The sequence below is a fragment of the Copidosoma floridanum genome, unplaced genomic scaffold, assembly GCF_036245765.1.
Source record: "Copidosoma floridanum isolate Cflo_tuat_1 unplaced genomic scaffold, Cflo_Japanese_pri ptg000001l, whole genome shotgun sequence".
Lineage (NCBI taxonomy): Eukaryota > Metazoa > Arthropoda > Insecta > Hymenoptera > Encyrtidae > Copidosoma > Copidosoma floridanum.
This window is the reverse complement of record NW_028321878.1, coordinates 7089500-7108206: the sequence shown is the minus strand read 5'-3', so window position 1 is coordinate 7108206 and position 18707 is coordinate 7089500. Positions and strand designations below refer to the sequence as shown.

Here is an 18707-nt window from a genome sequence, read left to right as displayed (position 1 = left end):
CGGAGAAGAAGTGCGTCAGAAATCAGGAAACACATGATTGCGAACGCGTGACCTTAAACAAATACACCTAATTTATAGAATAAAGCTGCGATACAATGATGCGAGAGAGGGAGAAAGGGAGATGAATCGACGCGTCTCGTTGCGATTTTTTTGTTTCCTTTCATCCAACAGCTATACAACGAACCGCGCAACGTAATATCCGATGATTGATAGGTAGGTATCGGCACAGATAGTTATATATAAATATATATAGGTGGAAAGTAAAAAGGGGCGATCTTACGGAAACTTTTTGCGTCATCGAGTATATATACGTATAACATGTACGCGCACATAATCACCAGAACGCGTGTATATGTATATATATATATGGTTACGAGGCCGTTCTTTCTTTCTCCGTGTAGTTCCGCGAGTTCCGTCTCTCGCTCGCGCGGGGCACACATAATATATGTGCGCCAATGTTAATCAGTATAATCACGTGGGCAACGAGGCAGCGCTTCGCCGAGCAGCAGCTAACACGCATCACGGCCCCAACTTCCTTCCTTTCCTACTTCCATTTTCTCGTTCCTCTTCCGGTCTCTTCGTTTATCCGTCTGTTGTCTGTCTGTTTGTATGCGCATTATAATATTGTACATACGCGCGAGCTATCCCTCTCTCGCGAAGTATCGGTGGGAGCTTCGATTTTAAAGTCAACGAGCAAAGGTACGTGCGGCTCGCGCGTGCCATTTTACACATACATAACGGACAAAATAATGGTTTTTTAAAGTCTCTCGAGTATAGTTATAAAATTTTCACGAGCGCCAATGTTGGTTTTACAATCGAAACTTGCGTTTTTCAAACAAATTTTCTTGTGCCTGGGAAATAAATTTACCTGGCTTGGAAAAATAGTTTAGTGGATAACCAACTACTTTTATTAGTTTGTTCAATTCGGTTGGGAATGATTTTGCAGCCACACAACGTTAACTTAATTCTTTTGTTAGAGCAGTTTTTTTTTTTTTTTTTTTTTATCAACTATTTTTGTACTTACTAATAATTATACACTGCAGGTTGTTACAGAAAGCATCTTTTCGCGCTGTTCCTTTGCATTAAAAATTCAAGCATACTGCGAGTAAAATTTGCGCAGTTTTTAAAAATAATTAATCAAACGATGTAGATGCTAGTACGCATTGGAATGCACTTGTTGCAATTATTTTTGAATTATGTGCGGACTCACGAGCACTTACATACGTATCCATTAAAAAATAATTAAACGAGCTCATATCGCGTGTTTTGGATTTGGAACTCAATTATACTACACTTCAACTTTAGCATCTTATGTACTGTAATGAATCTGTACACATTCAAATACTTGATTTTACACTGCAATAAATAATATAATGAAGGAAAAAAAAAACATTCGCATTACATTTTTCCTCTCAACTATCTTTTATTAATGTGACAAGTCGTTTTTCAAACGTACACACATCAAGAGCCCATACGTGTGAAAAACAAACAAAATAGACACCTGATGCGACTAAACGAAGAGAAAAAAAATTTTCCTGTAACGAAAGACGAACTGGGGCTGTGTGTAAGGTACACCTTGATACGCAAAAGTACGTTATCCAGGAAAATATAATTTTCTTGAAATTAAAAAAAAAAAAAACAAAAAAAAAGTATGGAGCGGCACTTTGAGTGTAGAAGAGCGCACGTTCGCTGCGAATGTTACGTGTGCTACGCGTTCGACCTCGGCGCTGTTATATCATGTCTGATTTCAATCGTTACAATGAGTGTTTGATTTTTTTTTTTTTTTTCCTCCTGTCTTGCTGTTTTCGACTGGCAACGCACATCCGTGTGCTCTATTAATTAATCGATGTAAGCCGCGTAGGTAGATATCACGACAATGTGTTGCTACATCATGTGTTTGACTGTTGTTATCAGTTGCCTTGAAAAAAACAACTGAATCCTACGTACTTACTGTATTCAAACGTGATCACTAAAGTTCACTCAACGTGCCAATAAGACTAGGCAATTGAATGTATTTACTTAATAAGAAAAAAAAAAAAAAAAATAGAATCGCAACAACGATTAAATAAAAATAATAGTCGAAAGAATTGTTTTAACATTCAATTTTTTTCTTTACTGCAAAGTTGTAATGAAGTAAAAATACAAATTAGGCAGAAGAATAAGACAAAGAGTAATACGTATACAGAGAAGAGCGTGAAATGATTATCTTCAACACTCGATGAGATGGATAAAAAAGATCAAAACAGGTGGTGTGGATTAAAGTTTAGGGGCAATTTATATGATAACAGTGGGGATTTATTGCGAATGTTTGGTGTACAGTGAAACACAGTACTTATTATCCAGTAGTATTCTCTTGAAAAAGAGATTGATAAGGTGATAACTAAGTAGGTAATTTTATTGTAGGCTTTAGATAACATTTACTTGCTCTCGTAATGTATATTTTAACAATTTTAATAATTATAAAAAATGTATTTTGCGATACGAAGCAAACATTTATTATAATAAATATCTACCAAAACAGATTTATACTAAAATAAACTATAACTCATCTTTTGGGGCAATTATGAACTAGACCATACATCCCTACCACCTTGTCACCACAGCCATTGCCTTATCACCTCTGCCACTGTCATTGTTTAACGTTCATACTCTATAGCTAAAGGATACGAATCATTATCTCTTGAGAAGCGTGTTACCTGCTGCGTGGCAGTACGGTTAATACGTGCCTTATATAGATAATGAAAAAGAAATAAAAAAAACGATTGTAGTCATCTGTTTTCGTCGATTACGTATTATTGCTCTATGTATTATTGTATTGCTCTATGTGTATTCGTCCTGAAAGCTGGTCCGTAAACTAGAATAAATTAATTACAAAATAAAATATAACTAATTTTTAAGACATGACAAAAAAATTTCAACTGTATGAGAATTAAGTAAATGTTGAAGGAACTGTGAAATTCAAACTAAAATATTTATGTTTTCGTTTATTTCTTTTCGAAAATAGTCTCAAAATTTACCATCATAGTATTATAAAAAAAAAAAATACAAGTACTTGTGAAATATCAATACGAGGAAATTATCTAACTTTTTCTGTTTAAAAAAAGTAATGAGGTTTTATCCAAGAAAAACGTACCTTATCTCAATGACAAGCTTAACACGTCGGTAAAAAAAATGAGCGATGTAGATTTTGAGTTTCAAAAAGATACGATAATGATTTTTATGTCTCGAAAGGTGCTAGCACCATTTTAAGTTCAAATAAGTTACTATGTCAAGAGAGACAAATAGAGTTCGTTATTAAAGTTTTTTTGTTCCAACATTTTTTAACTAAATAAATTAGTATGCTAATCAATTTTTCTCGTATTAAGAAAAATATTATTTGTATCGGTTGATTTTCTAAAAAAATCAGAGTTAAGTTTTATTTCAGAAAACTAATTTATAGAAAAATACCATTAATTGTTAAATAGTTATTTACGTAACAAGTGCGGAAAAGACGATTTCCCGCACGAGTAGTGATTGACTCACACGAGTGCCGGAGTTGACGGGAACGAGTACCAGTTGAGCACACGAGTGCGTAGCACGAGTGTGATCGCAAGGTACGAGTTACCGTCACCGGCCACGAGTGCGAGTCTATCACACGAGTGCGGGAAATCGTCCCGCACGAGTTGCGTACAAGTTTTTTCGCAATGTGTGAGGAAAATAGGTACAAAATAGGTTTGAATTTTGATTTCCAGTGTGTAGCAAAATTTTTTCCGGTGTGTGGGAAAACCTTTTCCACACACCTTTTCCGCACACTGTGCGGCAAAAACCTTTGCCGCACACTTTTTCCACACACTGTGCGACAAAAACCTTTGCCTTACACCTTTTCCGCACACTGTGCGGAAAAACCTTTGCCGCACACCTTTGTCGCACACTATGTGGGAAAATCGATTTTCCACACTAATACCAGTGCGGAAAACACCCATTTTCCGCACACTATTGCGAAAAATAATTTTTTAGTACCTTAAAATTAGGTAAATCAGATATTATCTATCTGAAACTCTAACTAAAAATATAATATTTTTCACAGTTAGTTCATCAACAAGTACAAAAAAATAAATTAATATTTAAACGACTGTTTCTTCAATACACATTGTCAATTCGGTATATTCATTAAAATTCGATAACGATCTGTTTGCACATTCGAGTTCTCTTTCGACTAACTCATTATTTTTGGTGATGGAAGACAAAGAGAGAGAGAGAGAGAAAGATGATGAATTTAATGTAATATACTTTTGAGTTGAGACCCTTACTCTTAAGGAGAACAAGCTGGTATAGCTCACAACGGTAACCCAATATCATTTTAGAAAGCGTAGAGCTGTTATAAAGTTCGACAAAACGCTTTGACGGAAAATTATGGCCCTAAAGACCTTGAGACCCACACCGAAGTGTATCACATTGGACTCGGACTGGCACGAAGACGAGGAAAAAAACTGAATGGGGGAACAAAAGACTGGCCCACGTGTGTGAGAAAAAGAGAAGGAAAAAAAAAAATTTCTCTTTCCTACTTTAGAACAACACTAAAAAAATAAGAGCGAAAAGAAGTGCCGCTTGTTTCTCCGTAAAGAAGATCGCATTAGACCGGATTTCCCTGGAACTTGTCCTCCCCATTTCTTTCTTTCCTGCAGCTCGATGTCGAGAATTTTTCTCTAGCTACCCAATGCCTATCTACCTAATACAGGTACAATATCCCAAGGGGATATTTACTAACTTCTTTGGTTGAGGAGGTTCTACATCTCTCACGGAACATGTGACTTTACTGTTTGAATCTCATGGATTACAAATAATTGTTTTTGTCTTTAAAAATACATCACTGTTAACTTTAATGGTGAAACATAAAATTAAGAAAAATAAGGACACATTTGTGTTTTTTTTAATCTTAGAAAATATATATAGAATAGCTTAATTATGTTTTGATTGTCATATTCTGTCAAGGAGTAATAATAATAATCAAGCGTTCGAGAAATCAATTAATTCATAGCAGAAAAAAAGTAATTTATTAAAAAGAAAAAATGTTGACAAAACATTGGCTTCATGTGAAAGTCATTTGTGAAAATGTTATAAATTAAAAGAAAATATTAACAATTAGTAAAAACTACTTACTACAAAAAAAATTAGAACAGATTATTTTTTTCACATAAACACTTGCCAGCCCATAATACCAATAAGAAAAATAAAAGTAATCGTAAACTTATAAAATGTTCATCTAAACCTAACAACGCTAATCACCAATCGCTCTGAAATGAAAGCGCATCTCCTTTAAAACACAAAACAGCAATACACGCTTTTCAAAGCCCGAAATAGGCTAGTAGTGAGAAAATGTCAAACCATGGAGAGAACGAATAAAAGAGTCGAGACGAAAAGAAGTGAGTCAGACGAGCCAATTGTCGAGCTAGAGCATCGTGAGAGAAAAATATCACATCACAAGACGTTCAACCGACTGATGTGGCCTAAGCTCTGTGGGTTCAAATGTAATAAGGCTTGTAACAAAGGCGATCGGTGTTTTTTTTTTTTTTTTTTTTTTTTCTACTTCTTTCTTCTCCGGGGCCATGATTGTCTGTGAAACGAGCCCCCATCTATGAAAGAGGAAAAGCGTGGAAGAAAAGGGGGCGCGAGAAAAGAATGACGATAGAAATTCGACTGCGGGAAAATTCGAGTGTTTGGGTTCTCTCGAGCTGTAGCCAGTAGGTTCTACGTTGTACCGATCACAATCAAACCTCTTTTGGGATAACGTGGTCCGGTCACGAATATTAAAGGATTATCAAGTTTTTATGCACCGATTACTCTCGAAGGAGTCTTACATTTCAGGCTTAGACAATAGGCAATATTTGTGAGGGAAAAAAATTTTAATTAATATCGGTTAACAATTAACATGTATTATGAAAAAAAAGAAAATTTTTTTTATTTTTTAACTACGGTTTGAACATTTTCACTACAAACTGAATTTTTTTTTTTTTTTTTTGTATGAAAGTTTAATGTTTTTAATGTCCAATAATTACATATCACTATCAGCATCGATTAATTAATTTACTAATCACGTCTCAAGCGTTTGTAATATCCTTTATTTTCTTCAAAGCAACATTTTACTCGTGTATCTAAATATCATGTAACCAAAATGACCAATTAGACGTCAGTGCGTCAACATTTAAAAAGATGCTTTAGCATCATTGAAATACTGGATGTGGCTTGATTAAATTATAAAATTTACGGGCTTACAATCCTACACTTACCGAAATAGTCGCGTAAATCAAAATAGGAATTTATTTTTGCTGAACCTTAAATTCGTGTCGCTATATGTATAGACATCCAATCGGTATGGACGGATGACACAGTAATTCAGCGAAAGCTATGCCAAATATTCTGTAATCGGTAATTGTAAAACACCAAAAAGCACGCGAATAATATCTATTAAAATTGTTTCTTGGGAGTGAAAAATGTACAGTTTTTCCTCTCCAACTTCATCTCTTGGAAAATTGGGGAAAAATAGAAAGTAATATTTTCCCAAAATGGAGAACGCGATCGAAAATAAGTGGTTGCGTTAAAAATTGACACTCGAATGAAGAAATACCGATCCGACTCGCAAACTCGAGAACTCGAGTAATCTCAAAATCCACGAAGATCAACGAGTGCAGATTTTCATACCCTTTTTCGACACCTTACGAAACCCATGCACCCAAAAAACCCTATACTATACGCGTATACCTTGTTATACACGTAACGCAACACCATATAAATATAAGGTACAAGTCCGCGTCACTCGCGCGTATACCCACACGAGCACGTAATAAACAAACAGCATTCCACGGGTAGCCCTTTTTTTTCCTCAATCACCATTATATGCACAACTTGGGAGATAGTACGTACATAGAAAACCACGCACCGTCAAAGTCATTAAAAGCCAAACCGATACACACACACACACACACTCTCAAAGTTATGTAATCCAATCGTCGCGCTCCGCAAAGTCGTATACACCCTATGGCTTATTATGCATTACCAGAGAGTCCCTCTACATGTACTCCTATATGTTTTCTCCCTTTCCCTCTCTTTTACCTTTACACGACTGCAACGAACAAAAGTGGAATAACACAAGGATTCAGCTTTGGGCAAGTTATGCATGCCATGTGTTCCGTACCCGTACGCGGGCCACGTAAGTGCATAAGTATATTTTAATAAACGAGCTCGATTGTTCATCCGGGCGTGTTGTCTCGTACCTATACTTGCCTTCAACGGAGAAACAAGAGAGAAACACTGCGGTGATGGCGTTACACGCGTGACCGAAGAAGTGACATGTCGTCGATCGTGCGTAAGTAGCTTTTTATCAGATGACTGTGTATGATCGTTAAGCCATGCACGGGGAAATCGGATGTCATATGTACACGCTTGGGGGAGAGAGCAGCCAAGTATACACTTGTATTTAAAATAATGTTCCACCACTACAATAGTTGATTTACAATCGCGATGATTTTTCGATTGATCTGGTTGATTGGATCTTTAGTTCATATGTTTACCGATCGTACCAATGATGGAACATTTGATTGACAAATCCCAATGTCAGCACTAAGATTGTTTGGCCATACGGTGTAGAGTGTATTTGCACGATACGAAAATCTTGGCGGCTGCCACGATCGGGTAGATTACCTTGCGACACTGAAACTATTTATCATCGCTTCGTACTGAACTATATGTTATGCCGATAGATCCCCTCGACCGTTAGATTTCCCTTTCTTCTCTATGTAACTTTCGACCTTTTTCGCTTTCCCTCTCGGGTGCGTATCGCGATTACTCGCGGACAAAAATCTGAGACAATGAAGCTGCGGAGTCGAAGAAGTGCGTATTTCGAAACACCGGTATAATAGCCTCTACCAGATAGGTACATTTGTATTGGACGTTGTGCACAAGCGTAGTGCAAGCCGCATTGGTATACTCGTATATTGATCATGTCTCGATACGTGATTTATGTTTTTAGCCTTTTTAATGCATATACATACATGTATAGGCTTCGAGTGAACTGTAAGGATACGCACTTACCGTCTTGTCTACAGATGTTTCGTGTACACCGATAATGCCATTATTAAGACGACAAAAGGATATGTTGCCATTGTTTTTTATTTCTTTTTTTTTTTTTTTTTTTTTGTTATTTAATAAAATCATCCATCCAAAAGGAAAAATTATTCCCAAAAGCAGTTTTTTTTGCTCCAACCAATGGTTGACGATTACAAAGTATCGTAGTAATAATTTCTTGAACTTCTGATAGTCGAGGGTTATCCGTTAGTAGTTTATAGGCTATGTACAGTATGACCCTCAAAATTTCAGGTGATTACTCTGCTAATTACGTTGAGTCAAAGAACAATATTGAAAGCCTCAGGTTCATAGTTATAAGTAGTATAGTATTTTAATTCCAGTGGTGAAGTATTGCAATGTATTTGGTTAGTTCCTTGAATAATTTTTGTATAATCTCTTGTTTAGTTTTTATCAATTAATTAAATATGATTCATTATCATCGAGAAGGTGATTGTAGCCATGGATTCGATATTACCTTGGATTTTACTCATCATTCATACAAAACTATTGACGAAAAAATGAGCTCACTCGACCTTGTTACATTTTACATTTTTTATATTTATTTGGATGTTCCGTACTATTTTCCTTATCAAACCCCATTGTTCTATTTTATACCTCTTTTCTTTTTGTGCCATTCTTTTAACTCAAAGATACAAAAAAAATAAGCAAATTATATGTAGGTGTATTGAAAATTTCAGTTTGACATTAGTTTTGTTAAGCATCGTAGGATACGTAATTATGTGAATTTGAAGCTCAATATCTTAATAACAAAAACACAAACGTTTTACACAAATTTAACTATACGTGTATGACAATTATGTGCTAGACGGTATCAACAACTTTTAGTAAGAATGTCGTTGTTTTCATCTAAATAAAGTGACTTGACGAAAAATTCCTTGAGCAGAACCTCATAATTATAAATGCAAGTAAATTTTTAATACGTACAAAAGTAAGTTTATTCGTGAATAAAAAAAAAAAAAAAAAAAAAAAAATTCAAGAAAACCCATAGAGTCTAAGACCAGTGCAAATACGCAACCCTTCCAAATCGATGCTAAAAAAAAGCACAAAAAAAATATGGACTATCGCCAAACTCGATACTTTCTCGCGACTTGATGTATAAAAAGGTAAAAAAGAAAAATCATAAAAGAGGAAGTAGCAGCGATGGGGGACGTACACACGTATGCGTCGATGTATACATATACCTGGGCCCCTTCGAAGGAAGAATAAGTGTAGAAGAACGAAGAAAAGCAGGAGGAGAAAAGTGGCATATAAAGGACGAGAGAGAAGCAACAGGTAGTTGGTAACACGAGTGGGTGCCGAGACAGAAGAGAGAGAGAGAGAGAGAGGGAAGAAGGGGGGGTTATAGCTTGGAGACGAGTTTCGTGCCTACAGGTATACACGTACATGTGTATAGGTGAGTATCGCGGCGTGGATATTATACCTATGTATACCTACGTGTGTGAGGTTCGTCCGGAGTTTATTCCCACGACAGGTGACACGTGGGAATCTCGGCGGCGCGCACACATCATATCGTTAATACACCCAACATATATACATACATTATACGCTCATACAGCCCGACTCTCCGCTGCAGGTGGATTTTATCCAAGACTCGCCCTGTCAAGTGTACGTGTATATTATTACACTTAGGTATATCATGTATATAGTACATACACGACCCTTGCGGGGTTTTATAAGGGGGTTGGGCGCAAGCGCACTCGAGGTGCTCTCTGTATGGTCGAAGGAGAGTCAGTCTGTTGAACCCTCCTCCTTTTCAACCCCCATTGTGGGGTGTACAATGTGTAAGCGATGGTGATGCGTCCGAGTCAAGTTTTTTTTTCTGATACCCGTGCACTTGTTGAACCATCGAGTGATGCTTTTTCTTCCTCGCGTCCTTATGATTCCTTGGCTCGGCCCAACGGGATCTGAATCCATCACATCCTATAGGACTTTGACGAAAAAAGTACCAACACCCCTGTTCAGTTTTGTACCTGAATATTTGCCGACAAACCTTTTCTAAATTTAAATTGCGTCACGTTCGTTATTCTTATATTAAAGTTGAAGTAATTTTCCGATCATACGCCTTTATCATCGCGTACATTTGCAATGCCCAAGAGACCGTTTTACCTTTACTCTTGTACCTTTATTTATCAATGTACTAGAAGCTTCTACTTTAACTTTTGTCTCTATAAATATTGCTCTGCGAGCATAGTAAGTTAGTTAGCGCGCCGCGGCGGCAGAGAAAGCTTCTCTCCGCTTCCCTTCACTTGAGCACATTTTCATAATTTAAGCACTGTAAATATATTGTATAAATTTTTATTGCACATTTGCGTTACATTTATTTTCCGCCGTAAACCACTTCCACCTCCACACGACTGAACTGGATTGGGAGCAGCATAAAACCCCTTCCCTCGTGAACAACCCCAATTAATCGATGAAAAATGTCAATTTTGGTTGAAATTCATTTGAATCATATATAAATGGGTCTGATAAGAACTTTTTTTTCTTTCAAATAGGCATCCATGAACGTGGTACCTGTACGTTGTCACGGTAAACTCGTAACCATAACACAAGAGTATATAAGGAATACAGTTACGATGAAAAGGAAAAAAAAAAAAAAAATACACTCGCTCGGTTCCCTCGGACGTTTCCATTTACTTTGCCTTTGCTTGTATACGCCTCACAGTTGTTATGTAAATCCAGCGGCGTCGTTTAAAACCAACAGGTAAATTAACTTTGTATGTATATATATATATATATACGTGTGCCGTATTTCATTTACCGAAATGACACGCACACGCAGCTTCTCTCGCGTTAAAAATAAATGTCACATATTATTTATATACGCATCCAAAACCCTTTCCTCGCGCAGCTAAAAAAATTATTTCTAATCCAATCAGCCTGTCGCAGACGTCTATGGTACAACCCCCACGGGGCAAGAGCGTCAGATAAACACGGGCTTTTTAAACAAGAGAGAAGAGAAGAAAAGAAAAAGAAAAAAAAGGAAGAGGAAAGAGTTTTTAAACAACAACTTCGAAGGTGGTCTGTCAAGGTAACCGAGTGTGTAGCGTCTCCCGAGCCATCGGCTTTTAGGCTGAATCTACATCCTCGCTCTCTTACGGCCACACGAGTGGTAGAGCTATCTGCATTTTGAAGAACCTAATGCTATCGGAGGCAAACGTCAGTCTAAACAAACACTGATAAACAACTGCGCCCGTCGATTTATATACGATATATATACATATATATGCGTACCGGATGTTGACATGGATAAAAAAAAAAAAAAAAAAGAAAAAAAAAAAGAAGAGAGAGAAGCTTGCGTGGAAAAGTCGATGTACTCGGAAGAGGTGCAGCCTTAGAGGAGCCGCACCACACGCGAGGAAACCTACATGTGTAACGTGGTATGAAACTGTTTCGCATACGTCCGCAACTCTCGTGTCTTACACGTCTCGATTGGTACGAGGAACCTATATTTCAACCGAGTAAAAAGTATCGGGTTCCTCCCATTAGGATTTTATTGTAAATAATAAGATTAACTATTTACCGGCCAAGAATTTATGCGGTTTACAATTAATTGTTCCGAAATAGGATTCCGGTTCGGATGACGCGTGTTTGCTTTTAAACTTAAAATTCTCAATGGTAAACGGGGACATTTTTCTATAAAATCTAAAAAAAAGGGCACCGAAATCAAACCGATCTTCCCAAACGCTGCGCCATTGTAGACGCGACTTGAGGCTCTCTCCTTCGCCTTGTATAAAGCAAAGCGTTATATATAAGTGTGGATAATCTCACTCACAAGCTCACGAGTGAGAGAAACGACAAAGTGAGTAACAACACAACGGTACAGAATCCGAGAGAGAGAAAGAAGAAAGGAGAGGGTCACCAGAAGCTGTGGACACCAATGGACGCTATTAACCGATTTATCGATTCTCGGACTCGGTGAAGGTAATAATACTTACTTAGTTCTAAACAGCCAAAGTTTGACATTTGACTGAGAGTTTGAAAATTTTTGGGTGTGAAAGTACGCGCGTGATTGACGCAGAATAAAAGACACGCACAGATGAAACAAAAAAGAAATCACATAGACTATATATACCCGTATACAAATGATGGACGAAAAATAATTTTTTTCTTTGCTCCATGGTAGGTATATGATACACGTTAGTTTGCGCGTGAATTTTCTGTGTGACGACGACACAAGCGAGCGCTCGCGCCACCCGAATTTACGGGTATTTAATTTTAGACGACTACCACGCCGGCAATTATACCTCGAGAGGCCCAAGAACGGTACTCCGGCTGTGTGATATCACGGGCTAATTTTAATATCCCTAATAAAGTGTCTTGGGGATTAATACGGCACCCGCAAGGAGTAACGGTAATTTAGTAATATTAAAACTAGGCTCGAGAAGTTTTGATGCAATCAATCGTTCATTCATTGACAATTTTAGTTGTTGCAGTGTATATACTTTGCGATAAGATTTGTTTTTAAAAATCACTCGAGTTATCGTGAAATAAAAAAAAAAATATATATTAAATTACCGAATATTACTTCTTATCCAGAAGGTAACATTACGTGATCGGGTTGGGTGTACACCTGTACAGGAATGTAGGTATATTTCGATCAATAAAATTTCTAGCGCCCATCGAAACGTAACGGGAAACGGCGTCAATGTAACGTCCGATGGGCTGAGAAATCATAAAATAATTTTTAATGATTAGGCTTCGGCTCTTTCTTCGGTTTCTTTTGAAAAAATTATATTTTTTATTTGATTCAGTAAAGTAGGACCTATATGCTTCTGGATTGCTTTAGCATTGGGCAAAATTTTATAGCGATAAGGTGGATGATTTGCATTTATATTGTGGTAACGAAAATTCATCTAACGTTTACCGTTGAACTTTTATTGGTTGTTTTACAAAAAAGGGTTAGGAAATAAGATAGTGTTGTTGGTTTTAATTAACATCAATACAAATACGTTGTGATTTTTTAGCGAATGTAACGCATGAGATTTGCTGAATTTAATGTTTCAGCGACAATCGTTGTGATTATCGATTCGACGGAAAAACATATTGTCGAATTACTTCCTTCGTAAATTATTTACCAGAGCCTCTACGAGACGTAAAAAACTGAAAAGAAAATTTATCGTTACGCTGACAAAATTTCCAATAACTTTTTTTTTTTTTTGTCACAAATTATCAAAACTCACGTCTTATCGGTATGATAGCGTAAAAAAAATTTCAGCTGTATTTTTTTATTTTTTTATTTACGAGTTTGTTAACGATTCCAATAACGATTATCGTTCCTTGAAAACATTTAAAAAACTAAATACATCGTTTGTTATGAAAAAAAAGATAGTATGTGCACCACACGTGGTATCGTCAAACAGCCCAAATGGCACATTTGTCGATATTTAATTCGACGCGATTAATTATTCTTGGTATTTAATTGCGGTCACGCCCACGATTTTTTTTCAACTCACTCTGCATCACCACGGACACGTCGAGTTGTTGATAATTCAGATTAAAAATCATCATTAACCGAGTTAAATCGTTTTCAATCTCAAAATCAATTAAACGGGTAAGTAAAAAAAGGCACAGTAATAAAACTGTCGCATAACGATTGCATTCACAATGATAATAAAAAACGTATAGATTTCTTTCTTATCGGTCTCGAATTTGCGCCCGCATGTGTGTGTGTGTGTGTGTGTAAATCTTCGCTTTTCTCTCACTTACAGGCTGAAGTGTATAGATTACAGATGCCAGACAACCGAATGATACTACGCTTCGAAGAATCGATACACCTAATTAGTCGTGGTTTCTTCAAACGCTGCACTATACAACGCTAGCCTACACGCATATATACACACGACAATATCGCAATTAATATAACTTACCGTTATAAAGCTGCAAAGGTTTATTCTGTACTGCCCATAAACTACTTATAGCAAAACTCGAGGCCTTGATTCCGAGTATACTTTCGACATTCCAATATCGGTATACTTTTACCTTATTCGTATATACACTGACAACTGGATCCTATGCCTTTCGATTAGGTGTATACATTATTATAACGAGCACGCGTCCCTCAACGTCACGAAGAAACACGGAAAAATCGTCAGACTCGGCAATTTTTGTTCGCACGACTCGCGTGATGGTGTCTACTTGAGTAACGATCGTAAGCGCAAAACTAAGCTCGCGAAGTAGGGGAAAAGAACGAAAGATCGTTACTCGAGGTAATTGTCGGAGAAATCGGTAAATCTATCGATGAGGCCGAAAAAATCGGTATCACAGAGTACACCTGATTCATGACGGCAATAATGTAATGATGTTCGTGCACTCACTTGAGGTAGTAGATCTGTCCCTCGGGCGTGCGTGCCTGTTCCCAACCGTGGGGCAGGGGCCCGAGATCGTCAACGGTACTGATGACGTCGTAGCTGCGCTGCTTCTGGTGGTGCACGTGCCTGGCCGAGTGGGGCTGGGGCGCGTGTTGGCTCTGCTGTTGGGCCGAGGCGTAGGTCTGCTGCAACGAGGCGGGACTACTGTGCGCCCTGGGATGGGCGATCGTCAAGCCGGCCGATTGAATCTGACCGGTAGCCCCGGGACTGGTGGTGCCGTTGCTCCCCGAGCCATTGGACACGATGCCCGAGGCCACCGCCGCCGGGTTGACCCCACCGAGGACTCCGGCCCCGAAAGCCGAGTCAGCTGAATTTTCGCGCGAGTGCGAGATCGAGGGCGACTTGCTGCCGGTCGAGGGTGGATTGAAGAACGAATCGGGCAGGTTGCGCATGCGCAACGGCACCTGGAGCGGCCGATTCTTGTCCGGCTTGAGGACACTGTCGAACAGGGCCTGCAGATCCGACTCTGAGTTCTGGTCGATGCGCACCTCGAGGTTGCGCTTGTTCGCGCTACCCGTGTCCCCGACGTCCTGGTTAAGCGCCATTTTGTGTCAAAGGGTACTGTTATTTATTTATTTTTTTGCTTCTATCTCCAGTCTCGATCGGTCCACGCCAACAACAGCAGACAGCTGGCACCGGAGTTCCTTCCACTTGCGCGCGTACGACAACGCGAAAGAGCCAAAAAGAGAGAATTGCAACAGCCTCCTTTCCTCCTGATCGGTTGGCTCTTCCTGCTTTCCTACGAGATCGGCAGGGCTCGCTGGTACTATACCGATCTCTCGGCAGTGACGCGCTCGCGTATATAGCTGGCGTTTATCGCGAATCGCACCTTCCCCGTCTCTCTCTTTTCTCTCGTTCGGGTCGCGCAGGTATAATATACACAATATGCGGAGACGAGATCGGCAGCTAGGTGTATATACCTGCGCCTCCTCCTTCGCTCCGTTTGTCTTTCAGCGGTGGCGGCCTACGTGTGTATACACCTGACGACAGCGGGCTTTTCTCTCTCTCTCTCTCTCTCTCTCTCTCGCTTCTTTACAAGACGGTCGAGCAAGTGTGTGTATATATAGGAGGCCAAACAATCGGGGAAAGAAAGGGAAGAGAGAGAGAGAGAGAGGATAGCGCAGGCACCTTGCGCCAACAGCTACAGGAGCAGGGGCCCGCAGCCTCCCGACGTCCCTCGTCGCGCAGGTCTCGCTCGCCCGAGCCTTCTTTCATTCATTCGTGCGCGGCACATCCGCTCCTTCCCCGATGCCTCGCTTGCGCACCCGTTCTTCCACAGAGAGTCTTATATACGTACTCTCTCTCTTTCTCTCTCCTTCGGTCCTTTCTCCCCGATCCGATCTTCTTCTTCTCTCTGCAGCCTTGTTGCGTGCTGCTTCTCCGTCTCTTCTTCCGCGAAATGCGCCTCCGTCTTCTTTCTTTCTTATACTTGCTTGCTCCCTCCTACGTGTATATGTATATGTATACAAGTGTGTATTAAAACAGTATATTCTCTTTCTCTCTTTGGCGCGTCGCCGACGTCGTTGTCTTTCTCTCTCTCTCTCTCTCTCTCCTTCTCTCCGTCTCGCCTCTCTTGTGTTCCTACATACGTGCGCACACAATACAATACGCGTTCAATTATAGTACGTACTCGTCTCCAAGTGGGCCTCGTATACGACGTCCACTCTCACGCTTATTATCGCTACGTTGGGATCCTTATCGTTGGCGAATCATCGAGATTCATATGTGACATCGGAAGGGGGAAGAGGGGGGCCTCCTTTGCACTGGTTCTTTCCTTCTTTTTATGTCGCCGATCGCGGAGATCGTGGGATACGGTTGCCGATTTTTCCCGTCGATCGGCACGACGTTCGACGCACTCACTCGGCACTGCGGCCGGTCCGATTTTTTTTTTTTTTTTTTTTTTTTTCTTCGCTTTAGAACCGCGACTCGGCGATCTATCGATAAATCAACGATAAAAGAACGAGGATGGGAGGAGCAAAAAAGAAAGAAAGAAAGGAGGTGGAGGAAGAAGACAAGGGGAAAGATTTGCGGAGCGAGAACGGGTTCGGTTGTCGCGTTGCGACGATCGTCGCGGCGGACGGCTGCGAGTGAGGGCCCAGACTGAGCGGACGGCGCGTTCGCGCGGCAGAGAGAGGAAAATATACGAGGCGCTTCGGGGAATTCAGCGGCGGTGGCGGCGCGAGTGTGCAAAGGAGCGGCGGTGGAGGAGGGTCCCCTCCCCCGCTCGCCGCAAACCGGGGGGGGGGAGAGAGAAAAACACAGACCCCTCTCTCTCTCTCTCTCTCTCGTAAATGCCTACATATATACGAGCGTTTTCATACTTGTGTTGGTTGGAGTGAGTGTCGGATAGTTGGGGCAGGGAACCTGGGGATGTACGGAAAACCAAAGAGGCTCTCGTAAGACGAAAGGAGAGAGAGAGAGAGAGCGGTGGAGGAGAATAAGAAGCAGGAGGAAGATAAACGGAGAAAAACAAGGATGTCGAAGAGGCATCGGGGGAGGAGTCGTCGACTCCGAAACTCCAAAGACTCTCCGGCCTCGCAAATTCGACCGTACAATAGCCAAGGGACTTTGCAGTAGTTGGTGCGATGAGTGATTTTGTGACTGTCGTGAAAGTTGAGCTTTGAGTTGTCAAGTGAGCTATTGTGATCGATTCCACTGAAAAAGTCTTCAGTTGCATGTAAACCCAGATCTTCGAAAAAACCTGAGTTACCTGAGGGTGCGTTTTCACCCTCCCCCTGAAAAAGCTTGTTTTTTTTTTTTTTTGCGTGAATTTATTTGAGAATCGATACTTTGTTAGTAACTATGTTAAATTTTGCTAGGAAAAATAATTACAATGGAACACACCACCCAACCAACGTTTCATCCACCCTGGACCCTATTATGGACTACCGGTCGAACACACCCCCTTGGAGTGCATGCTGTGGACGTAAAGTTCAGTAATTTAAATGCATACACCAGATAGATCACTACATACAGGTGGGACTCTTTTGAGGGGATGTATATGGATCACTGGATAAAATAGGATTCATACGGCTCCTGAAAACATCGAGGGGGTGAGTCGTTCCCGGCACAGGTGGGGTCCATACAGGACAAATACACACCAAGGAAATGTCTGGGTTCCTATATACAGGAGAAACTCTTACCGTACACTTTAAAGGGTTGTGTGAATCACTGTAAAGAATTAAAAACTCTAATATCCATAACTTTATACTTTGAGGGGGTTGTAAGGGGTCACCAAGTGAGTCAATAATTATAAATATACGTATAGGGTGAGCTTATACACCTTGAAAACGCATCGGAGGGTATGTTGATGATTGTACAAGTAGCACTCATACACCTCTTATAATTTTTGAGGGGTGTATGGATCACTGTTGTACGTGGGACCCGTATCACCCTCAAAAGTGCTACTTCATTGTACACAGGTGGAACTCACACGTTCAGCTGAACGTCAAGAAAGGGTGTATTACCACTATACAGAAGACTCAAATGACTCATTACAAGGTCATATGTGGGTCAGTATACAAATAGACCACTACACAAGTGATACTTATATGCACGATCAACAGACGTCAAAGGGGTGACTTTGAAACAAATGCACCCTTAGCCCTTGGCTTTCGATCTTATTAACATTTTTTACTTCACTGTCAATAAAATTAAATTTTACGTGCATGTTGCAGCCTAAATTTTGAACTCAATGTAATAAAAATGAGGTGCATACGTAAAAATTAGATCATTCTTGAAAATTAAAAAAAATTAATAATAATAATTTTAAATATACAAACAGCCGTTGACAAGAGTGTACGTCACGTTGACTTTATCGATGAGATAACAACAATTTATCACGTGATATTTAAAACAAAACAAAATCCATCATAAAAGCTCACCTTTGATTGACATTTTTGTAGAATCGTTCATGTACACATGTTATATACACACCCACACATTTGACCGAAGCTTAATCTTATACTTGCACTTGTTTACCTCTGCTTCTCTCCCACTATTTCTTTTCTTTCGCTCGTATATATTCTCTTACATGTACTTATGCATATATATATATATATATATATATATATATATATATATATACACGATACTGTGTGCGTGGGAGTGTTCAAATGTTCACCAGGTCTGCGAGAGCGTGTATGAAATAAGTAATGTATAGAGGTGGGCTTCGCGCGTGAGAGTCAGAGCGGGGGAGCCTCGTTCCGCAGAAAC

At 39.6% G+C, this 18707-nt stretch overlaps 1 protein-coding gene across 3 annotated transcripts in view; it reads right to left on the bottom strand.

Moving 5' to 3' along the window:
• Nucleotides 1-16579, bottom strand: part of yki (Transcriptional coactivator yki) — a 32188-nt gene extending 15609 nt beyond the window's left edge. For all 3 annotated transcript variants that reach the window (XM_014359000.2, XM_014359001.2, XM_014359002.2), the window contains exon 1: nt 14439-16579. In XM_014359000.2, the coding sequence (XP_014214486.1) occupies nt 14439-15037 (599 nt within the window). In that variant the 5' untranslated portion in view covers nt 15038-16579. The remainder of the gene's footprint in view (nt 1-14438) is intronic.
• Between the last annotated feature and the right edge of the window lie 2128 nt (nt 16580-18707).